General features: G+C 34.7%; 5 protein-coding genes across 9 annotated transcripts; all 5 read right to left on the bottom strand.

Annotated features, from left to right (window-relative positions):
• Window positions 1–2,013: 2,013 nt before the first annotated feature.
• LOC142540231 (uncharacterized) lies at window positions 2,014–6,494 on the bottom strand. 2 transcript variants are annotated; one of them, XM_075646229.1, is made up of 11 exons: window positions 6,289–6,494; window positions 6,098–6,191; window positions 5,904–5,953; window positions 5,504–5,553; window positions 5,093–5,201; window positions 4,962–5,022; window positions 4,815–4,867; window positions 4,494–4,586; window positions 3,779–3,842; window positions 2,964–3,071; window positions 2,014–2,406 (listed from the first exon to the last, which is right to left on the bottom strand). In XM_075646229.1, exons 1-11 carry the CDS (start codon window positions 6,313–6,315, stop codon window positions 2,165–2,167), a joined length of 951 nt encoding a protein of 316 aa, XP_075502344.1. In that variant the 5' UTR covers window positions 6,316–6,494; the 3' UTR covers window positions 2,014–2,164. The 2 variants fall into 2 exon arrangements, with proteins under 2 accessions (XP_075502344.1, XP_075502345.1); XM_075646230.1 differs by lacking the exon at window positions 2,964–3,071.
• Window positions 6,495–9,389: 2,895 nt separating this feature from the next.
• Window positions 9,390–12,462, bottom strand: LOC142540230 (glycerol-3-phosphate 2-O-acyltransferase 6-like). The gene is made up of 2 exons (XM_075646228.1): window positions 11,761–12,462; window positions 9,390–10,400 (listed from the first exon to the last, which is right to left on the bottom strand). Exons 1-2 carry the CDS (start codon window positions 12,379–12,381, stop codon window positions 9,522–9,524), a joined length of 1,500 nt encoding a protein of 499 aa, XP_075502343.1. The 5' UTR covers window positions 12,382–12,462; the 3' UTR covers window positions 9,390–9,521.
• A 2,655-nt stretch (window positions 12,463–15,117) lies between these two features.
• On the bottom strand, window positions 15,118–17,376 carry LOC142540229 (pentatricopeptide repeat-containing protein At4g21065). Its single transcript, XM_075646227.1, has one exon. It carries the CDS (start codon window positions 17,176–17,178, stop codon window positions 15,394–15,396), a length of 1,785 nt encoding a protein of 594 aa, XP_075502342.1. The 5' UTR covers window positions 17,179–17,376; the 3' UTR covers window positions 15,118–15,393.
• Window positions 17,377–17,898: 522 nt separating this feature from the next.
• Window positions 17,899–20,207, bottom strand: LOC142540228 (uncharacterized). Its single transcript, XM_075646226.1, has 4 exons — window positions 19,895–20,207; window positions 19,495–19,567; window positions 18,491–18,656; window positions 17,899–18,247 (listed from the first exon to the last, which is right to left on the bottom strand). Exons 1-4 carry the CDS (start codon window positions 20,058–20,060, stop codon window positions 17,972–17,974), a joined length of 681 nt encoding a protein of 226 aa, XP_075502341.1. The 5' UTR covers window positions 20,061–20,207; the 3' UTR covers window positions 17,899–17,971.
• A 1,758-nt stretch (window positions 20,208–21,965) lies between these two features.
• LOC142540227 (vacuolar cation/proton exchanger 3-like) lies at window positions 21,966–24,944 on the bottom strand. Of its 4 annotated transcripts, none has more exons than XM_075646222.1 (10): window positions 24,563–24,944; window positions 24,317–24,384; window positions 24,161–24,189; window positions 23,466–23,662; window positions 23,147–23,359; window positions 22,935–23,075; window positions 22,618–22,734; window positions 22,476–22,529; window positions 22,272–22,388; window positions 21,966–22,167 (listed from the first exon to the last, which is right to left on the bottom strand). In XM_075646222.1, exons 1-10 carry the CDS (start codon window positions 24,764–24,766, stop codon window positions 22,060–22,062), a joined length of 1,248 nt encoding a protein of 415 aa, XP_075502337.1. In that variant the 5' UTR covers window positions 24,767–24,944; the 3' UTR covers window positions 21,966–22,059. The 4 variants fall into 4 exon arrangements, with proteins under 4 accessions (XP_075502337.1, XP_075502339.1, XP_075502338.1 ...); XM_075646224.1 differs by having other exon boundaries at window positions 22,479–22,529; XM_075646223.1 differs by having other exon boundaries at window positions 22,935–23,072; window positions 24,563–24,942.
• Window positions 24,945–24,986: the final 42 nt, after the last annotated feature.

Below are 24,986 nucleotides of genomic sequence, written 5' to 3'. Positions count from 1 at the left end.
TAGAATCATGCGTTTTAAAGAAGTGGACTAATATTTTGTAAGTAAATAAAAATTAACTCGGGCTCAACCTATTTAATGATTAAAAAAAAACCCTATTGTCCTTCATTTATGTAAGATTTTTTTTATTAGAAAGTTCAAAAGTCTTATATGCAAACTTCTACTGTCATATTTCCTCTATGATTATGATGATGATGTGGTACAGTTGAGAAAGATGAAGAAAAATTTAATGATTTAGATGATTATAATCATATATGCAAACTTTTAAATAATTTTTATCTATAACATTTGTTATCTTTGTGAAAAATATTAAATATATGTAATATTACAGATTTATCATATCATATATACTGAATTTTAAAATTTATGTCAAATCCGTACACTTCACTTTACGCTTCGGACTCCAAATCCAAAGTACCCTATACCTTTAGTTCGCATATGACTACACTAACCATTAAGTCAAAGTTTCATATGTTGATATCTTCATAATGATAAATAGACATAGGATCCACATCTATTTTATAGTAGTGTACGTACAATTTTATTTTTTTTTTAGTTTGTAACCGGTGAATAAAGTTTCCCTACCATTTAATTCAAAATTTTACTTAGACACTGTGCTCTCCAGACAAAAACTTTTTCTGGTTCGCACCAAACTTTTGGTCACAAGGGGAAAATAAAGGCAAAGATTTGAAATTTGCATAAATACTAATAATCTTCATGGTATGATTGCTATCCCCCACCGTGATTCAAAAAGATAGACATAAGAGAGAAGCATGAACAAGTAAGAAATCAGAAGAAAAATGGTGGGGAGCAAAAGAAAGATGATTTGGCAGCTCATCACCATTCGAACACACTTCCATAAAATAAGTAAGTGGCAGTGGGATTGTTGATTGCCATAAAATTATTTATTTAAAATAGAACTTGTGGGACCTTTATAGTTTTATAATAACTTAAACTTTGTAGCAGTAACGTAAGCTGTGATTAATTAAAGGTAGCATTGTATTTACCAACTCTACTCCTATTCCTCTCGGGGGGTCCCCCCCCACATTCTTTTCTTTTGACCAAATGTCTTTTCTATCAGACTGTTTTACTCTTTTATGACAATTCATCACATTTATTTGCCATTGTTGCAAGTTTGAACAAAGGACCATTTTCTAAAACTAGAAATTTGAAACCCGAATATTGGCTGGAAACCACGCATTTGTTATAGAATAACCTCTTATTTTGTAATCAATCTTTAGCTCAAGATGATACAAAAATTGGGAGTGCTCGATCATAGTTTTCGAAACACCGACCCAATCTTTTTATACTTTAGAAAAATTTATTAAAAGAAAGTAATAGAAGTAATGAAATATGCCACATGGGATAGGAACTAAGCATATAACCATTAAATGATCTGTTATTTGTACATGTATCAGATATTGTTGACCGTATTCATGTAGCAATAATTATTTAAGAAGCTTAAACATGCTTTCATCTTTTGCAAAACATACTTTAGCCTTTTTTCCTCACTTGCAACTCTTTCATAAATACTACTCTCAATTCCCCCAACTACCATACTTCCATCTCTCTCCCACAGGTAATGCTGAGAAAGGAAAATGAACGGAAGAGTGAGCTTCGTCCCTAACCAAACCTTCAAGTCCAAACATGGTGGTGGTGGTGGTGCAAAAGTTGGTGAAAACAAGAAAAGATTCTTCCAAATATGGACATTCAAACTTCCAAATGGCTCAGGATTTTCACCGGCCAGGTTCCTGAGGCAGATTGGAACAAAGGTGGAAGTAGCCTTGCAATACGTGTCGTCTCGGAGTCGACGTTCACGGAAAGTTTCTTCTGCTAGTTTTACAAGGTCGCGGTCATATGCTGACACTCTCGATTCTCAGAGGGCTGAAGCCATCGAGGATTGCATTGATTTCTTGAATTCATCTTCCACTTTACAAAGATCAAACTCGATCGCAAGTTCTTGTTAGAAAAGAAGTTGTGAATGAAATAGAAACTGCTGTTTTAAGTAATACATAGTTATGTGTCAATTTATGTTTCAGAACATGTACAAGGAATTGTCCAGTTTGCCTTGTGACTCAGCGCTCATCTTGTAATACCACAAATGTAGACAGACATAAACACGATTCAAGTTCAGACAATTTGAATGGTGCCTGCTTGATAACCATGCTCATGGATCAAGGGAGAGCTTTTCTAAAGCTCGGCTTCCATTATTCAAAGCTTTCTTCAATTCAAGAGCTCGCTTGTATGGCGGTGCAATAGGAGGTTGTACAGGATCTAAGCTCTTGTAAGTTCCATCTGAAACTTTAGGAAGTGGATATGAACGATCCGAGTCAAACCCGTTAAGGTCCCCACAGGCCAGAAATGGGATATAAACCTTATTAGGTCCTTCTAGCCACCCACTGCTGCAATCTGTCGCATGATGTTGTGTTATACTAATGCAAAAAAAAAAAAAAAATCAGAAAACTTTCACATGTAAAATACTTTTTTCGGGTTTCCGTAAACAACAATTGTCCGACTGCATAACGATATAGATATGATGATTGCGCATAGATATCGTTTAGAAAGTGAGCTATATGACAAATTTTGGTGAGATGTGAAGTTTGAGATGATATATTGTTAAAAACGAGCACAAGAATCTAGGTTTTGACATGGCAGGAGGGACCAGTAAAAGGATATCATCTCCAGGATCCTCACCAGATAAGAGATCCGTGAGTTCCTTCAGAACAATTTCAACATCAAAAAAATAAAAACTAGCAAATGACCAATATCTTTCTTTGAATGCATTTCTTCCCCTGGAGGACGGTGGTGTGATGATATCTAATGTGAGGCCAGAAGTCTTTGTGGTAGCAGAGATTGATATGATGAACGAGAAATAAATGTTTCCATGAATGCATGAAGAGATTACTTGAATTAGAAGAGCACATAAACAAATATCCCAGAACAAGTACTATTAGTATGAAAGCTACCTATGTCATCAGCACCAGACGGGCTTCCAATTTTCTCCAGGAGACGGTGCAGATCTTTCGCATTAAAGCCTTCTGGGGGAGAGTAATTCTCACAGACCACAAATGCCTCTAGATTTTCAGTAATGGTTTTGAACAAAGAAAAATAAAGGCTTTTGTTATGTCGGATACGTTAAAATTTATTCAAATGCATAAACACCATATACATACATTCTAATTTAACTATACTTCATTTATATCAGGCGCTCCTTCATCCACTCGATTTTAGCAAAATAGTGTTTTCACAGGGCATAAGTTAAGTGCTTAGACTTCCTTCAGAAATAACAAGATGAAGGCGGTGTTTTTTTGGAGAAAACAACATGTTTATTTTGTTGTAATATTACCCTTTATACCTTTTGTTACTTTCACCATTAAAGACTTGCTAAATGCAAAAAGTATGTTCCCGATAGCTGAGAAAAATAACTCCAAACTTTCAAAATGAGTAAGAAATTAAGAATATTGCAAACTATTATTACATTTGACTCTACTAGTTTACAGCTGTAGAGAAAGTTTGGCCAATGACCTTAAATATCATTGATTACGAGCCATGACATGATGCCAATAAGGGTATTCCGTATTCAGGCATGTGGGAACAATAAATTAGAATATAAGATATTATCCTTACTGTTCATGGAGCTATATGAGATAGATGAGGGATAGGTCGACTGGTTGAGCTTCGATATAATTCAAGATATAGTTTTTGGATAAGCGAAGATGAGAATGTAATACAATAATTACTGGAGAATGTAGAGAGAATATTAAACAAATTAATAATTTACCTATGCTTGAATTGCGACTGCTTTTTGGTTTAGCAAATGTCACTTCTGTGAAAAATAACTTAAGCTGCAAAGCAGTGGCAAAATGTTAGTAATTCCATAAGTTCCAACCTAACCTTGCCATTATAATTGATGATAAGGCAAAAAACTTCCGAACTTGATGATTATTAAAGGCATAAATGTAGCCAGCAAACCAGAAAATTCATAGTTCAATGAATCGCGTGAATACCAACATTATTGATTAACTTAGTAAGTCATGACGTGTGGCAGCAATTTGGCAGAATATCACCATGGAGAAAAGAAAAGGAGAAGCAAACCAAATTACATAACCAGCATATAGCCATATACATAAGTTCACTGGGTCCATAATACTTTACCCATTCCAATTACAACATTTACATTTCAAAAAATTTCAAGGCAACTAAACAAAAAATTTCCTAGGATTTTGTAATTGAGTAAATGTCTGTTCGACTTTACATTACTTTTGGTGTTTTATCACACTTTGATCAACCCCCAAACCAAAGAAAACGATATAATCATGCACTCCGAATTTATTTGCATGTTTTAAGAAGAAAACTGCAACAAAGTTTGGCCTTCTTTTCTAGTTATCAAGATATAAAAACAGCGGGAATTTGGTTCTGGACTCAAACAAGACCATCATAACTGCAAATCATATTAAAGAAATATAAAAAGAGCGAGCTACAGAAGTATGACACACCTGACAGTAAAGAAGACTAGCATCTTTTCCTCGAAATATCTTTGCTATAAACTTTCCACCAACCTTTAGTATGTGTGTAACTATTGTTAAACCCTGAAAGATTATTATCCCTGTCAAAAATCAGAGACACCCAAGGATATATAGCACTTGACATTCAAGCCTATTCTAAGGATACAACGAATACATCAGTCATAATGAAAAACAGGAAAACACAAAATGTTATAGCAGATACGGCATGCACATATAAGAGTGATGCCATCATAAGAATAAAAATCTTACAAAAACATCACTGATAGGCTACAAACGACTATAAATACTAACCGCCAAAATGAGTTGGGACTGAACAAATTCATCCAGGTCATGTAAGCCAGTTACTGAAAAAAATGAACAGAAATCAGGTTTATACATGGATATACAGTCATAAGCATAATAGAGATTATAGTCCAATTTAACATTCCTGTCACTCACCATCAGGAGCACCATCACATACAACAAGATCAGCTTTGCCTCCATCAAAATGTCGAATGACCTGAGAAGCAGAAGATATCAGACACATAGATAGATGGATAGACAAGGGGAATAGAAGAGAAGCTTCATACCACTTCAGCTGTCCGGGCATTTGTTATATCCCCTTGAACTTGAATAACGCCTTCAATAGGAGCCATGGGTTGCAAATCAATAGCCACAATAAGTGGTAAATCACAATCCCTGCAAAATTATAAAAAGAATTGTAGACTCGCGCTGATAAAGTTGCAAAGATGATTAAATAACTTTTGGATTTAAGTATTTAACAGACTAATACATGAAGATCCATGGTCAGAAAACGAACTGTAAATTATCCCAATTCCAATGCTTCACACTGTTATTCTTTTAAAGTAAGTGGATCTATATGCGGCTGACCCTTATTTCAAATGTTTCAAATTACTGATAGTTAGAAACCAGCAGTTCAGGGGAAATAGATCAGTATATATACTCATTAAAAGAACAATAGATGCACCAGGCAGATATACTTGGAATCAGAAGATAGCGTTGCCGGGAGATAAAGCTTCCGACTCAAAACCTACATGAATGATAGCATATCAAATCAGAAAAGTATAGTAATAAGACAACCTAGAAGAGTTATGCTGAAATGAAAGTGAATTAGTAACTTAGTTGCATGATGCATGAAGTTGATGCTAATAACTCTGTGTTGTTATAGTATCTCACATTGTAGAAGTTGACACTGCAATGTGACTTTTCATGCGGACATTTTCAAGATCCAGCAACAATGTCCAAACATATGATCGGTGTAAACCGATTTTTCCTTCTTTAACAACTACATTCATGATAACCATGTATTTGCAACGTTTCCCCCAACACACGTATCCTTACTTATCAACTAAATATTTAAATTTACAAGACTTCAAATACCTGACTCCAGCTACCAGGTGCTGCACATAAATCCACCACACGCTTAACACCTGAGTAAATCCACACAACTCAATTAACAATCGTAGATAACAGTCTATGATAAACATAGATGATAAACCGAAAAGAAAACGTATGTAGCAATAACCATTTTGCAAGATTTAAAGATATATTAATAAAAATTAGTCGTCTCGCACCATCAAATATGTTGAACTCCTCGTCGATTTGAAGTAATTTGAAGGCACTTCGAGCCCGCCATCCTTCCTCTTTTGCTTTTCTATAGTAGATATCCTACAGTATCAATCAATAGACCAAACGAAAATTTTGAGATGGTCAATCCCAGATCGAAACAACAAAATTTAATGCAAAATGCCCGAAGAGGGATTACTCTTTTATCTCTTGATGCTTTTCCCATTGATCTTTGTCAAAATCACCGCTTTGTTACCCACTCGTCAAGACGTCAACAATATGAACTTAAAAATTCAAGCTTTGTTTTCCGTAAAAGCAAACTCGTATCAACTCAGTAATTACTTCGAACGGCTCGCTTGCGCCTTACGGTCTTTGAATCTACAGTACTTGGACAAATGCTTGCGATTTTATATATACGTATGTATATATATATATATGTGTGTGGGCCAAAAATAATTTGTTATGGTAATTTATTTCCATCAATTTCCAATAATTTTTTTCATTTTGGCATTGCATTTGTTTTATGAGACGGCATCGCTCAAATATTTAGAAGTTAGATTTTATTGTTTTTCACATAAGTTAGTGCAACTTCACCTGATACTACCGCAAATCTCAAATATCATGCAAACAATTTGGTAATCAAGGGGACGAAGCATATATAGACTTGCAGCGGGTGAACACGAATGGGTTGAGATTTTGGGCTTTTTGATGGGCTCAAGATGAAACTGGGCTACATGATGGCGAAAAATAATCTTAAGAGTACAAATTAAATTTTACTTGCTATATTTATTTTTCATCCCAAATAATTATTCATCAAAATAAAACTAAATATCATATTCTACTTTGTCTTGGGATAGTTTCTTTATGAGTTCGACATAGAACGAAAATCGCTTGAATGATATTTGCTAGTTGAAAAAAAGACCTGGATATTCAATTATTTTTATGTTTTCTTCTTTCAAAATTACTATACAATGGGGTTGGTTGGAAGCAAAACGAGCCACTCTTTTATTGGGCTTTTCCTTTTCATTTTTCTGCTTTGTTTTCATTTGCCCCTATTTATCATATTCAAAGTGGATTGGAATGAGCTTCTATATTAACTGGGCTTTGTCCTCTCATAGACCCAGTCTAACTTAAAAAAGTGTATAATTTTGGGCTGAACCCAGCATTTATCACCAAAAAAGCCCATTCCACCATGGCACGTTGTTTTCAAAGTCGCTGCACAAGCACAATTAACGATATATATGAAACGAAGCCATTTCAATTTCAAGTCGACGTTTAGTTACTCATTCGAAATATTTAAAAGTAAATCTTTCATCTATATATATATAAAAACAGAATTTTTGTCAAAAATAATAATTTCCCGCCAAAATGTCATTTTTAAGAAATGAAAGATTTATCATGACATATGTGTACTACAATAAATGATCATTTCAATTATTGTTTGCATTTGACACACAATGTATGCAATTCGAGATTTTCATAATTTGAAAGAGTTAATGTATGGTATGCTTATGTCAAAAGCATTCAATGTATAATTTTTATTCATTTGGATGTCTTATTTGAATTTTAAATTATAAATAATGCAATATCGCGTATTATATTAGAAACCAGTTTTATTCTATTTATCTTACTAAATTTATTTACTCCAAAATTGAATTCTGAAATGACCTCTCTTTTCAGCACCATATATGAGTTGAATCCTTCCAAGATGTAATGTTCGTTTAAATTTAGATTTGTTAATTGTTACGAACTACCTACATATGGAAACAACGAGAAAAACGAGACATTAAATTTGAAATATGTATTTCATGATCAAGAAGTAAAAAATATTATTCTTCTATTTGTACAAAATTTTAATTATTATGTATTACTAACGTGATAATTTTCTTCTATATTACAAAGTTCACGGATACATGATGTCCCGTAATGAAAATAATTAAACCAATTTTAAAGAAAGTAAGCATCTTATTAGAAGACACCTTATAAAATTTGTTGACATTGTTTTGGAATACACATAGTAAATGTTAATAAAATAACTTTTCTAATTTATACATAATTTGCTTATGATCACATGTTTCATTTTTCTTTCGAAATAATAGGTTGGTGTGTATATTATGAAGAGATTTTGTAAATAAATTCACAACATATTTGAATAAAGATATTGATGAAACAATTATTGTTATCATTCAAATGTGTCAAACACATGTCATGTCACAAAATTGTTTGTGAATGTGAATTTAGACGAAATTACTGAATTCTTAAAAAAGTATTTCTCATTAATTTTATTGAATGTGATTTAAAACTATTTTTTTATCACATGTTAAAAAATAATAATATATAACTTCTTGAAAATTAAAGAATTAAATATGTATCAAGGTTGGTGGTCGATATCAATACACTAAACACGATAAGCATCATGTCATTGACTTAGGTTAACACAATCTAAAATTTTGATATATGATAATGATTATTAACGAAAAAAATTAATCGACATGCGTTGTATTTAAATTTTTTTTTTAAAATTAGCGAAAAAATAGTTTTTATTTTCATTTTTTAATAATCATATTATTTTTTTCAATTTAAATATCTATTCATTTTTCACTTATTTTTAATAATATCATCTCGTGCATCGCACGTGTTAAATACTAGTTTTCTATAATAAGACACAATAATGCATCATTTTTAGTTTTTTTAAATTAAAAAATGATCATTTGATCACAACCTTAATCTATGCTGTGGTATTTAAACCAACAAACTTTCCATTACCCAAAAAAAAAAAAAAAAAAAAAAAAAAAACCAAATCGAACCATAACTAACACAAAAATCGAATTAATGAAGTCAAACATTGAAATAACCGTAACATTCCCAAAACATGTGTATGTGAAGATTAAGCCTCTATATGGAGAAAGATTTTTAATTTTAAAATTAACCTACCCAAATTAACTTAGTAAAAAGATACTATTGATTAAACCTTGAGATAACGCAATAAGTTTCAAAACTACACTAACCAAATAAACCAGGTTGGGCAAGCTTTATGTGACAAACTCGTCTGAAAAGACATTGATATGAGAAATCGAATCTATATCCAATGATCAAGTGTTCAACTTATTCCATCAACTCGGACACTTTTTAGGAGGGTCGGGAATCTTTTTGTACCTGGGTTTGGTTCATTTCATGCATTAGTTACCTCACAATTATTTTATATTGTGAGAAGAAAATGGTGTAATTTTTAGTCCGTCCAACATGAAGTAAGTATGGTGTAGCTAGTCAAATAAAAAAAACCTTTCCGTCATAATTTATACCATCACAACCCATAACTTCCATTAACTCTTACCAATTTAAACAATGATATGGAAAACATTGATGATATTGATTTATGAAATAAAGTTTCATTTTTTAAAAAGTTTTAATTGAATCCAAAAATAATTGATTTCATTGACTATTTCCTTCGTTGCCGTTCTCCTTAACACGACCATCTGTTCCGGCCATCACGGCATACTTGTCTTTCCGAGTCAAGTTCGTGCACTCGAAGCCCAACGTCCCAGCCAATACCCTCTGGATGTAATTCGCGACTTCAATGGCGGATTTCCCTCCTCTCATCGTCAGCTCAGGTGGGAGTTGATTTAAGAACGTGATTTCAAAAGTTGGCCTTGGGTTCATGTACCCGAAGTACGGGTCCATCGACTTGTACCCTCGGGCCGTCGTCCCATAAAACACGCTTTGTTTTGTGTTGATCGCCACCGGCACGATTCTGTCGCTCAATTCTGCGAAAAGAGCGCTGAACCGCAGCAAGAACGGCTCCCGGCAAGTTGTCCCCTCTGGGCATATCACTAGATCGCCTTCTTCAAGCAACCGTTTTATGTTGGCCGCGTCTTTCTCCCTTTCTCTGCACAACGCAACAGCTTTGATCGGGGATATTAGTTCGGAGAATTTGCTTATGCTGTAGGTGACGCAGCTGATCTTCCGGCCGAGTGCCACAGCGGTGACAACCGGGTCCAGTACGGTGCGGTGGTTGCATACGAAGAGAACGCCGCCTTTTCCGGAGCTCGGCGGTGGCGGAGGTGTCCCCTTGACGATGAGTTTGATACCCAGGGCAACGTAGAGGTAACGCACGATTTTTTCAGGCAAAGGGATTGTCCCGTAGATTCTGATGATCGATAAAATGAAGCCGATTGGCATCCATAGGAAGGTCACCAAAGCCACAAGCGGGGTTGGCCTTTGTACTAGACGGCCCTCGTGAAAGATGACGGGGGATAGAAGCTTGTTTCTTGGGAGTGGTTTTGTTCTTGTTCTAGGCACCATGTAACCTTCCTGCATTTAATTTAGTTATATATATATATATATATATATATATATATATATATAAAGAAGAATATATTATTCAAATTAAATACTCAATACAATTAATGCTGAAATTTCAATTTTTACTCTTCAAGTTATAATTGATAGTGCAACCAATTTCCTCTACCGATTTCTGGACATTTTTAATATACAGGCTCCTCTTCTTGATGGAGAGTAGACAAAAAGACGACAGGGCTTATCAAAATGAGTAGAGAAGTGAAGTAAATGAATCACCTAACTCAATTAATAAAGGTAGTTAGGGATTTAATACATGCATGATCGAGACAAAAATTTATGTGAGACGATCTCACGGGTCATATTTTGTGATACATATATCTTATTTGGGTCATCAATGAAAAAGTATTACTTTTTATGATAAGAGTATTACTTTTTATTGTGAATAACAGTAAGGTTGATCTGTTTTACAGATAAAGATTCGTGATAGCGTCTCACAAGAGACCTACTCTACATATGTAGATAAGTTTGATGACATTTATTATGAATAAATATATGAGCACCGTTAACACGACATTCATTTATTAGATTTATAATTTCATTACATTCAATAAGTGGATACCATCTCAACCATTGTTGACATATAAATCTCCAGAGTGGATACTCACAAGATAAAAAAAAAAATTATTTATGGTGGCTAACATTTGTGGAAGGGCTGAGCTGTAACTTTTTTACGGGGAGATTGGGAAACTTGCTGCGTAGAAACGGGAACAAAGAAACCTTCTAACGTGCGACTTCTATGCATGATTATGACAGAGAAGCAAGGATTCTAATTTTCCAATTTTAACATTGTCGGCCTTTTATACTTAAACGAGTGATATACGATGGCATGCCCTGATTGGTCTGACGTTAGTAAGTAAATATTTTTAAAATTTGATTTTAAAATGTGAGATAATTCGAAATCGACTCATCGTAAATATTTTGATGATGATAAGTAACATTCCAAGTCTTCTATGATTAGGTCAAATGTTAGTCTTTAGATCATCAACATATATATCAGTTTTTTATAAAAATGTAAAGTACTCACATGATCTAATGATATTAAAATATGGGGAGAGAAGATAGACTAATCCGAAAATATTAAAAGAATGATACTTTACAAACTCAAGATATCAACGTGTACTTGGTGGAATTTAATAATTAAAAAAACTAGCAAAAAAATGTTCATGAAGAAGGCATTTGTGGTGATAAAATTTGCTCTCCTCTCAACTACTAAAATGAAATGCTCATGGGTGGTAGTTACATACACATGTAGGGTTTGATATTAATTATAGGAAATTTTTTTTATATAAAATAACAATATTGATCGACTCACCTTGCAGATGGACATGAAATCATGATCAGTTTCCCTATCTCCAAGACCCAAATCAGGCACATTCGTCCCAAATTCTTTCAAAATCGCCATTCGTTTGTGTTCTCCGACAAGTACAGTACCAGGCTTCTTGACAAATCCCGTGGCACGTCCCGATTTCGTCACTTCCAATTCCGTCCCCAGAACCTTGTCCGCCCCCAAGTAAGTCTTAGCAAAATGTTCCACCATAATCCTAGGGTTGGCAGTGATTATATACCTCCTCCCGAAAGAATCGAACACTTTCCATGTCCCCGGATGAACGTCTTTAGCGTAGAATTTAGGCAACACGGACCTCGACACGATCTCTATGTCACAAACCTTGAGCCCCGAAAATGCGACAAAGATGAAAGTTTGTATAGCAAAAGCTTCGGACACGAATACGTAGATAAAGTACACAAACGGAACAGATGCCAAGAGGATCAGTGCTCGAAAAATGTTGCCCGCCTCGAGGGCCATGAGCAGGAAATAAGGGAATGCACTCCTGGAGACCAAGAGTGTTCCATCGAGGTCGGCTGCCACTGTCTGAGTGGAACGTCCCTCCGTGCTACATTTCGTTATCGGATCGAAATCCCGAAGAGCAACCATTTTGTTGAGGGACGACTAGAACAAATTGGAGGGGATCGGGGATATGGTCAAGTTTTAAGTTAGAAAAAAATATATATAATGGGGGTTTGGGTTTAAAAAGGAATAAGCAACATGGGCATGAGGTTCGAAATGAAACAGTTGTGAGGAAAAGGGGTCCAACTCTATCCATGTAGTTGAATACCGATTTACATTGAATCAGCCAGCCTGCATTTTTAGGTTTGGATATTGCCCCACACTAGGCCATTATGCATGAGTATTTACCAATTTCTATACTTCTCTTACGGATCCAACGTACTTAATTGATTAAAATCTATAAATATTATTACAATCGAGTCTCGAACCTGATTTTTTTTTTTACTTAAATCTTGATTTCATACAAGTCATCAACAATCTGGTCATAATAGACAATCAATTATATGATTTAGGCAGGGACTTAAGTAATTTGTGCAGTACAATATTGTTTCTCGTTATTAATTGTATGCCAGCTTGTATATTATGTGTACAATTTGAGGATTCTCAAATCTGACAAAAGGAAGATTTAAATACGAAATGTACAATTTAAATTATTGTTCTCAGAATATGCGATAAGAACAAATTTATATAAAAATAATTGTGCTGCAATTTTTCGCCTTGGCTCTTTTTAGCCTCGATACTTCTATGTTATTAGTTAAATTTGGAGTTGTGTATACTAAAATATTTGGCAAAAACTTGTGTTATTTTGTGAGACATATATGTATCTTATTTGGGCTATCCATGAAAAAATATTACTTTTTATGCTAAGCGTATTACTTTTTATTGTGAATATCGGTAGGGTTGACTCATCTCACAAATAAAGATTCGTGAGACCGTCTCACAAGATACCTACTCAAAATGTTTAGTCCATCATTTTTTATAAGCTAGTAGACTATCTTTAAAAAAAAAGCTTGATTTTTATTTTTATTTGTTTGATGTTTTTTCCTTAATTAAATTTGGTACGCTATATGTAAATGTAATTTAATATGATATGTAATTTCTTTCCCCAAAATTATTAGTAGAAAATTAATTTGTGGGTTGCCAAAAGAGTGTCAATTCTGACAACCCGGGCGGCCTCATTCGCACGATAGCTAGTGTAGAGGAATGGCTACAAATTAATTTTGGAAACTTTATTAATTTCAAAAAAGAGAAATAAATAAATTAAATAATAAGATGGTACATTATTCAATCGCTCTTCAAGTTTTTCCAACTACCTCTCATGTGATTATTTATTCACATATATTTTTGTTTTTTGTTTTTTAATTAAAAAAAAAAAAGAGAAAGAACAAGAAAGCTGTAAATGAGTCAATAACTAATAATTTTCAGTTTAAAACATATCGATCGAACATGAGAAAGGGAGAAGGAAGTTTAAATAAATTTTAAATTTGGTTCCTTATTTAACCAGTTTTCACAAATATATGCTACACATTTATGTTGAAATAAGCAAATGAATTGGACTGTGATAAATGCCATTAAAATGGGTCACCGAGGATATGATAAGAGATATTAATTAACATAAAAATTCACGACAGATAGTTTTATAGATCAATTTTATGATACATATCTTTTGTTTGAATCACAGATAAAAAATATTATTTTTATTTAATGTCGATAAAAAATGTAAATATTGATAAAAATCAACTAATGTTATCATATTGATTTTGTTAGAAAAAAATAATTCACTTCGTCGTGTTTGCGACTACTATCTTATACTCTTGCCTCTTGGTACATGTAGTTGGTCCTAACTTCATCCTTAAAGCTAATTTTTCGAGTGGAGTTGGGTATAAATCTATAAGATCTTAATATTATATCAACTGTCTAATTTTTCGAGTGGAGTTGAGTATAAATCTATAATTGCTGATCAGCTACTAATTGCTGGTAATTTTTTTCCCCGGGGTTTTTTGTACTTCTACAGAATATGCTTTGATTTCTTGTTCCAGCCTGGTTTATTTTGCCATGCAGACCAGCCCAAAACAGCCCATGCCCGATTTAAATTAACCAAGGAATGTGCATTTGGCCAACATTTTCTGGTAGTAGGGGATGATCCATGCTTGGGGTTGTGGGATCCGTCCGATGGAGTGCGGTTTGATCGGTCAGATGGGCATGTATGGACTGCAGAATTGGTAAGGAGAGAGAATATACCTGCGATATGTTTGGAATGGTTTATAAAATTTAACAAATGATTCTCTCACGATCAGGTTAATCATAGCAATGGCTATTGCTATGGCACATGAAGATTTGGTCATCAATTGAGTACTTCATTTCTCTTTCTTTGTGTGTTAACAGGATGTACCCTGTGGCAAAGTGATCAAGTACAAATTCATACTGAAAGTAAACGATAATACTATTTCGTCCATGGGAGACAAAAATGACTATCATTGTATTCGAAGACTGGGATCATCCCGAATTCCAGGATGTTGCAGAGGAAGAATTCATAGCTTATCTAAATGATGAGAACTCTTTGATCAATTCAGAATTGACTACAGTTTCCGGTATTTCAAGCAAGACAACACAAGATGAAGAGACTGGAGCGGAAAAGCAACTTGTTGGCACTAATGAGCATTCTAGTCTTGATGAAAAGGTGAAACAAGATTCAAATGCAAACATAAATTGCTCGAAACATGAAGAAAGGTCAGTTTTAGAGCAAGAGGCTCTTGTAAGTCCTGTATTATTGCCGGGATTCATTCCAATGTTAACAGATGAGACAGATGAAGAACCTCCAAATGAAGTGAAAGACTAAATAATAACACATTTAGAATTTTTGTTTTTTGCAACAATTATTTGAGAGAGTGAATAAGAAACAATGATTAAAGAAGCCATTTTCCATTGAAATTGTGGGAATAGCTACGGGTGGGTGTTTATTCTCGGGTATCGAGTACCCGATCTGACCCGATCGGGTCGGGTGTTTTTTTTTTAAAAAAAAACGGGTTCGGTACCTGACGTCATTATCGGGTTCAGGTATTTTACGATTGTCGCATCAAACCCTTGGTGTCAACGGATCTACCAGTAATCTTTACAAGAACAAACTCCATCTTCAAAATGATGAAACCGGCTTCGATCTCTAACGACGATCTCCCGATCAAAAATCTTTGATATTAGTTTTATTGCAAGGTGGCAATCTGCACAAATCCTCAGGTTCTTCAAGATTCTAACTGGAGTCCCTGGTGGAGTATTAATCAACACAAATGCAATAGCAATCTTCTCGCTATGATACGATAATGCTGTCTCCTTCTCTTCTTCTTCTATGTCAGCAAGCACATTTGATGTATGAGGTGCATAGCCTTCCAGTTTCAGTAACCTGTTCATCTCCAAAAGCATCGCATGAATAGCCTTGGTTTGAGGATGAGACTCATCCCCCATGACAAACTCATGCATGCGATTTCCCAACTCAACAAGACTATAACCAGGCACTTTGCTTACACCTTCATTAAGCATTGTCGTTCTGACATTGTGAACGTCCGACCACCGTCTTTCTGATGCATAAAGGTTCGAAAGAAGCACAAAATCTCCACAGTGTTTAGGCTCCAACTTTTTTAACTCATCTCTTGCAACTTCAGCTATTTCTAAATTCCCTCGTAAGGCGCATGCACCTAGTAACGTTCTCCAGATTACAGCGTTAGGTTCCACAGGCATTTCAAGAATATATTTATAAGCTTGTTTTACTAAGCCTGCCCGGCCAAGTAAATCAACCATACAACCATAATGTTCAATTTTTGGAACAATTCCAAATTCGTGTTTCATCCTCTCAAAGTAAGCAAATCCCTCATTTAGCATTCCACAATGGCTACAAGCATATAATACTCCAACAAAAGTAATTTCACTAGGAAGAAATCCATGCATCTCCATTTCCTTGAAAATATCAAGTGCTTCATTGCCAAATCCATTGACAGCCAGTCCCACAATCAACGACGTCCACGACACCACACTCCTCTCCTCTAACACATCAAAGACCATTTTTGCCTCTCTAATGTTCCCACACTTGGCATAAAGAACCAGAAGTGCATTTGCAGCATGTAAATTTTTGTCCAGACCCACCTTCATCATGTAAACATGGGCTCTTCTACTCAAAGCCAAAGCACCGAGTTCAGCACAAGCAGTAAGCAAACTAACCAAAGTAAACCCATCTGGTTTTACACCATCCAACACCATTTTCTTGTAAAGGGTTAATGTCTCATTAGGTCTGCCATTCAAAGCGTACCCGTTGACAACTGAATTCCAAGCTACAAGATTCTTGTCAGGCATAGTTTCGAACAGCTGAAGGGCACTGTCTGCTCGACCACAGGCACCATACAAATGAACCAAAGAATTCTGCACAAATACCAATGACTCGAACCCATCTTTCACTGCACAGCAATGTACCTTCTCACCCTCTCTAAGGAGCATCATTTTAGCAATGGCTTTAAGAAGAAAAGGATACGTGTGGGTGTCAGGATCCATCAATCTGACACGCAGCTGTCGGAATATATCCAAAGCTAGAGACGGGTTCTCACTCTCAGCATAGCCTCTGATCATTGTATCCCAAGTGAAGATATTTGGAAGGGAGATTTGGTCGAACAAAACACGGGCATACGACATGGGTCCTGAGAGCGAAACCAATGTAAATATCAAGTGTTTTCCCATGTCTGGGCTTGAAAGAGGAACGCCATGCCTTACGGAAAAAGCATGAACTTGCTTCAGTTTGGCGACAGAGGAGGCGCATGACAACAAGAGAGCGATGCATTGCTTGAGAATGTAAGGTTTCTTATAGCCGTTGTCAAGAAAATTGGTTGAAGAGCGATCAATCATAAATCATTCGCACGCAATAAATTTCAATATTTCGGGTATCAGGAGAAAACAAGGAAAATTTAAAATCCTGTCACGGATTTATGAAGTTGTTTAGTTCTAGGGTAATGGTCGATTATGCCGCGTACGTTGGATATTGGGGTGGGCGGCGATGATTCGATCACTGAGAATGAGGAGGTGAGTACAAAACCCTCGATGTGAAAGATTCGAGGATCGTATTTATGAGACGGATCTCATATTTGGGTCATCTATGAAAAAATATTATTTTTTATGCTAAGATTATTATATTTTATTATGAATATCGATAGGCTTGATCCGTCTAACGGATAAAAATTCGTGAAACCGTCTCACAAAAGACCTACTCATATTAGGAGTATGTACTTACCAATTTCTATACATATATAATATTCCAATTTAATTTATCTTTTCACCAAAATTCAAAAATAGTCATCGATTAAATTATATCAAATTTTAAATAACTCATTCCTAATCAGTATCCACATAAATATCATCTAAAATATTTCTAAAATTTCATGTTATTTTATATGCATACTAACATCGTGTTTTTGTAGGAAAAAAAAAGAGATAAATCCCTACCTTTTAAAATTTTAAATGTTAATGCACCATCACGATTTTATATATATCAGCTAAAATGACTTAAAATTCTTATTCATTTTGTGAAGAAGATGAAAAAACAAAAATCTTCGAGCACATGAGAGAAGAAGAAGTCATCTTCTTCCTCCCCGAGACTTATTTTTTGCACCATCATGAGATGAAGGACCGCCAGAAGAGCTTATTAAAAGCAGTTTCCGATAGTTATCATGTCCCCAAAACTTCTGAAACATGAATCAGCACTTACTATAAGACGCAGATAATATGTCCTCAAATAAAAAGATAAATAAATTATCATGTTTAATTTCTCGGGAAATACAAGTTTTCCATTGAATATTACATTAAAGGCCCCCTGTTCACTCCACTCAACCCCATTTCTTGGCCCGCTGCTAATTCTACCGATTCTTTGAGGCGGCCAGACAACATGGGTAATCCGTCCACAAATCAAACCGAGAGGAATCTGCCAATGATAGTATTTCCGAGTCAAGAAAGTTGCAAACAAATACTAGTTTTTAACGACTTCATCAACATGCATGACCTATAACTCTGTGGCACGGAAGTAACCATGCTTTTAAGTTTGTAATATGCACCCAGAATTTCTAAAAATGTTCTGTTTAGTTCTGTCAATGTTATTGAAGAAGGGATTACACCAGTACCAGTTTAACTTCGCAAAAGTATATAACTGCAGTGTTTTGGAACATACCGGGCCAATTAACCTCGAGTCCATGCTGCATGATACATTGTCTCCCTCAACCCAACAATGCCCTTCAGGGATCCTCACAGCATCAGATGAGAAAGAAAGATCAACCCAGTCACCTGAGAGGGCTGTGATTCTCTTTATGTGTTTCTCTTTAAAATTACCCGGAGAACTGTATAGGAAATTGAACACATTTCAACAATATTTTCCATGAGTTGAGAGCAAGAAAGATAATTTTTAAGCAGAAAATCAATTTATTATATAACTACAGCTCATACAAAAGGGTAGACAAGCAGCGTCATGTTCGCACAACCCCCAGCCTCATGAGAATACCTAAACGTATTGCTTATCAGGGAAGTTTCACAAGCTACCATGAAATCACTTTTTAATATCATTTTTCTTCTAATCATCAAAGGCCACATTAAGCAGATCACTCATTTTTTATTTTCATTCAGTAATGCAGCAAATGCTTTCTCGATTTCAAAACACTTTAAACTTTGATCATCTAAATTTTTTAAATCAATTAGTTTCCTTATAGATTTGGACATCTAAACTATATCATAGCTATATACAACATAATTTAGATATAAAGAAATCAAATAATATACATTTAATCCAAATTCTCCACTTCTGTGTCTACAGACTGGAAGGTCATCATTCAGCAACATGTTGACGGCAATGAGAACTTAGCCGAGAAAGGCATGATAAAGCATGCTGCCCCAGGCCCCCGATATGTACGCCATACACAAAGATACAAAATCATCAATTAGCATGTCTTATGTTGAAGATTATTTTTGTAGACATTGGAAACGTAACAACTTCTAAATGAGTTTACACCAATTACAACCAAACTCCAAAACCTTCCTTTAACTTATGGTAATGGGAATCGTCAGCATCAAACAAAGCATAGACTTTGAAATATAAAGACAACCTTTTCGATCAAACATATGTACTGAGTACCAAGAAAAAGACATTTGCGCTGAAAGAATAATCTGGAAATCTTGAATTACCGAAAAACAACTACATCTCCCCGTGAGAATTTGTACTTTTCTAGGCATAATTTCTCAACCAATACATAGTCATCTGCAAATCAAACAGAGAATTAATCACGGCTCTTTAGCAGTAGGGTATGAACTAAGGCTCCGTTGAGAAACAACCAAGTGCAGGAAAGAAATCAAAAGGCATGGACGATCAATTTTCATCACATTTTCCTAATGAATAACGAGTAGTTAATATTGAATATCGATTACTCTCTGGATGCAGCCGCCTATCACCACATAATAAATAAAATAACATAAATATCTAAACTGACGTTACATATCATGATCAAATTTGTTGATTTTCAATTAAACCAAAACAAAATAACATGTCGAAGGAAAAAAACAAAACAAAACAAAAAATCAACTTTACCAATTACAAATCCATCGGAGTATTTTCTGTGGGGGTTGAGAGTTGGATACATCGAAGAACCGCGAACCGCAGTAACGCTGACATAACGGTCCGACACAGTGAGGCCAATGAGACCTGCGGTGAAGTATTTTTTAGCTAAATCCCAGAGGAAACTTCGATTCGCCATATCTATTTTGACCTGTATAGGAGTAGATGAGGCGAGTGAAAATGGAAATCACTTTATCGAATAGACACTTCTGCCGTCGCCGCCCATCCGCTGTTGTACGGTTGCTTGTTGGAAAATAAAATCCTAAATTCAATCGTCACTTATTTATACAATAATACAAAATACAATGAAGTTTTATTTACATCGTTATTATTTTCAATAAACTTGAAATTCATCCACGTGACTCAAAATTTTGTTAAATTTTTATATATATATTTAGTTTGGTTTGATTTTGGATCAATTTGATTTTAATTTGGGTGGTTCAATTTAAAAAATTAAATGATTTCGGAATTTAAAATCATATCTCAAGTAAATTAATAATCTTACATAAACATGTGAGGGATGAATTTGAAGTTTATGATATTATTTCTCAAACAACAAAAATAAAATTGAAATTTATCTATCCAAATATTACTTCTATTAATTTATTTTTTTCACATTGTATCGGGGAGAGGGGATTTAACTGTCTCGAAATCAAGAGCTAGAGTTTGGAAGTAGACGATTCATTACATATCTAATATCAAGAGTTAAAGTTTGGAACTAGATCTCAAATCAGAGATTGAATTGTAAACAAATCTCTCTTTTATTCCAACAAAAAAAAACGAACTAAGTGCATTTCATATGTATTGTGAAAAGGTGAAGTTAAAAACTAGGGTCAAACATATGACAAAAACTTACGTGAGACAGTCTTATAGGTCGTATTTTGTGAGATGGAGTCTCTTAACTTTGTATGCTAAGAGTATTAATTTTTATTGTGAATATCAGTAGGGTTGACCCGTCTCACAGATAAAGATTCATGAAACCGTCTCACAAAATACCTACTTCAAACATATATGATATCAGAAAATGTAATTTAGAACTAGATCTCAAATTAAATGTTCAATAGTTACAAATCCCTGTTTTATTAAAGAAAAAAGCGCTATCATTTTCCAAATTTTTTTAGCCAAGAAAAAAAAACGCTCTAAGATCAGAAATTTGGAACAAAATTACAAATATAACATCAATAGCTTACCGCTGATCTCAAATTTGGAACAAAGTTGAATCTCGAGAATTTGAAAAATGTAAAATATAAAATGGGTTTTATAACAATTTTTCAGAATTTGAACATGTAAGAAAATGAAAAATATAAAATGGGTTTTATCATAATTTTTATTGAATGAAAAATTTGAAAATGAAAAATATAAATTGGGTTCTATAATCATTTTTATTGGAGTAGGTCTCTTGTGAGACGATCTCACGAATCTTATCTTAGAGACGGATCAACTCTACCGATATTCACAATAAAAAATAATTATCTTAGCATAAAAAGTAATATTTTTTCATGGATGACCAAAATAAAATATCTGTCTCACAAAATACGACCCATAACACCGTCTCACACAAGTTTTTGTCTTTTTATTGAAGGAAAGAAAAGATCGATATAGTTATTCTACAAGTTTACGCTTTGAGTAGGTCTCTTGTGAGACGGTCTCACGAATCTTTATCTGTGAGACGGGTCAACCCTACCGATATTCACAATAAAAAGTAATATTATTAACATAAAAAGTAATAATTTTTTATGGCTGACTCAAATAAAAAATCTATCTCATAAAATACGACCCGTGAGACCGTCTCACATAAGTTTTTGCCATTTATTTACTTTTCATAAAATGAGGTCGATACTTTATTATATAGTATAGATACAATATATATGATGAACAAAGCCTATCTAACATTATACTTAATTTGAATATTCTGCCCAGAAAATAAATCCGTAAACTTGATTTGATTCGTCCCATTTTTTATTAACAACAATCCGAATTTTATTGAATTTTCCAGTTAACCGAACCGAATTTCAGAATTTGGATTATTTCGTTATTCCAAAAGCGAACGGCTATGGATTTCCATTTAACGTTCAAAATCTAAAATATATAAAATAATAATAAAAAAGAATTTACAAGTTCATCAATAGAAATAATAATCACAGCTTAATATTTGGAATTGGCCCCCTAAACACATAAAAACAAGCCCCCATGACAAAGTAACACAGCACAAGAACCACTCCCTTCAAGTAATGAGATGTTCCATCCTGTAATCAATTTCTTGCTCAAACTCAGCGAAAACACATTCTCAATGATGATAATAAAGATATTCGAATGTATCGAATTCGGGTTTCGGAATCGATCACTCTACCTGCAATGTGAATGCTGTGACTAGTATCGTTAGAGCAAGACAGCTAGTTTCGAGGAGATTGAGGTCCAGGTCCATGTCCACACCCATTATCCATGACATGAGTACACTTAATGGTATCTACAAACATAACGTCTAAAAATGGATATTTTCAATCAATCAAAACATCTAAGAGTTGAGAAAACTCGTAGATCCAGAATTTTTTACCACGAACAAGGCAATTTGAGTAGCTGAACCCAAAGCAAGGCCTATAGATATATCCTGCATCCATTTCCCAGATCATCATTATTTATATGATTGCTAACATTTCCACATTAATTGCATTGTTTGAAAAATATATAACGCTGACCAATTTGTTCTTGAAAGCAAAAATGATGGCTCCAGCATGTTCTGCTGCATTTCCAACTATTGGCAGTAAGATCACACTTATGAAGCTCACAGACAACCCCCAAGCATCCGAAGCAACCTGTTGATCATCATCAACAACTCCGATCCTTCAGTAGTGAATCGCCTCTTCGAGCAAGGAAAAAAGAGTGAAATTTTATAAGTAATTTTTAAATTTTCAATTTGATTTCTTTCTTCCATTGAGACCTCTGTTTCTTCGTTTCACCCCATCCCTTGAAATCCTCGGTCAGATAAACGTCAGCTAAGTGTAAACACACTTACTTCGATGGATGTAACAACGTATTCGGACAAGGGAGCAATGATTCCAGTCATTAGAACTAGCCAGAAACACGCACTCCAGAACCCGATTACTGGGCCCTGTTTCTCATTTGATATGGACTCGCCATCGTCATCTTCACCCTGCTAATCACACGTATGAACTTGTAGAATTACTAGCATCTATTTCTTGATCCTCAAACCCATCAAACACTCACCTCTTCATCTTCGAATAGTTGCCGATGAGTCCATAACTGGAAAAGAAGATAAACAATGTACCCGACGAGCATCACAACACAACTCACCCTCGACAACTGCAGCTCGCCAGCTGCTACAAACTCCGTGGGCGTTCCGGAAAGCTTTAGCATCAAAGGCAATAAGTGGCACAACAACCCCAACAACAGCAGCACCGAGTTCATGCCCGTTTGTCTCTATCACGATTTGCAATATATTTACTCGAGAAACCAACATTGGGAATTGAATAATCAGAATGTTGCAATCAGTGTATTGTATATTTTGAATTTAACCATATGTTACCGTGTCAAATTTTTGTTCTTTCGACGGGTTAGCGATTCCACCACAAAAGAGAGCAGTTCCGAGGACTAGCAGAAGATTAGACAGTATGGAACCCAATAGAGAGTACTTCACCACATCTACTTTGTGATGAATAAGAGCAAGTAAGGATATTACAAGCTCGGTCACATTTCCACATGTTGCATTCAGAATCCCTCCCACTGCAGTGCAAGACGAGCCAACTCTTTTCAACCAATAATTATTGTCTTCAGTTATTATTTTTTATTAAAAAAATTAAATCTTTTAATTATAGTTATAAATATTTTGGGTATTGGTCTTAAGGTTTGATTTTGTTGAGTAATTTTTTCCAGCTGATCTGATATCAGAAATAGCTAGCACGACATATCTACATCAATATTTAGACCAAAATAACCAAAAATCAGAAATAGCTAGCATGACATATGTACATCAACATTTAGACCAAAATAACCAAAAATTTAAGTGTACCGAAACTAAACTTAGTGGACAATGGACAGAAAAAACTAATTTCCTTCAAGGTACTACTAGTCATTTAAGAATGAAAAATAACCATGAAATAAAAAGGGCCAAAGTAAATAAAAGTTATTAAATCTATATAAAAAAAATATCATTGGGAGGGGTATAAATAAATGTGTAGACAAACAAAAAAAATTTAAAATAAGACGGAAGAATCTACTAACCTGTTGGATTTGTGTAGAAAGCGATTTGCCTGCAGTCGTATATAGAATAAGATTAGCAATACATAGTGAGCAACCCGACATCTATTATTGGATAAATAAACATAAAATTTATAAATATACCAATTATAACAAATCTAATAAATCATAAATGCTCACTCGGTCAGAAAGCTGACTCTCTCGGCTAGCGGAGTGAGACCAATCAGGCTCAAAGCGAACACCCACGCCTGTTCATAGAAACAGCAACAATTACGTTAATGTACCATGAAATTAAGTTCTACCTCAATATGGAAGCCCTTTCTTTAATTTAACCAAACAAATCAAATAAATAATACGATACAAAGAGAGAATTTAATGTTAAAGTTGTTGTTTATATCGATCGAAATCACATGCAAGAGCACTCACTCTTCCGTAATTACGCTGGTCAGCAACAATGGCGACTGGTATGGCCGAGAACAAAATCGACAGCTTCGTTCCCAGAAGAACCTCTTGAATATTCACCAAAAACATTCTCACGAACGGATCCGATCTCTTCTGCAGAGTAGGGGAATTATCGTGTCTTTTCAAATTTAAACCCCCATCTTCCATAAGCAACGGTTCTGCCTCCATTTTTCAGTCCTTTGCAATCCGAAATCCCACCGTTTATTGAAAAAATACCAAGAATGGCAGAGTATAGGTGGCAATGGAAGCCTGCAAAACTAAAGACCAAAAGGCAACACGCAGCGCGGTGGAGAAGAAGCTAGAAATCTGAACAGGAAAATAAACTGTCAATTTTCCACCAATTATCGAGGTTTTGTTCTGTTTGTTACGAGCGCGTGGGTGGGGGAAT

Source organism: Primulina tabacum, chromosome 3 (genome assembly GCF_025594145.1).
Source record: "Primulina tabacum isolate GXHZ01 chromosome 3, ASM2559414v2, whole genome shotgun sequence".
NCBI lineage: Eukaryota > Viridiplantae > Streptophyta > Magnoliopsida > Lamiales > Gesneriaceae > Primulina > Primulina tabacum.
The sequence above is the reverse complement of the archived record's forward strand: the minus strand, read 5'-3'. Positions and strand labels throughout refer to the sequence as shown.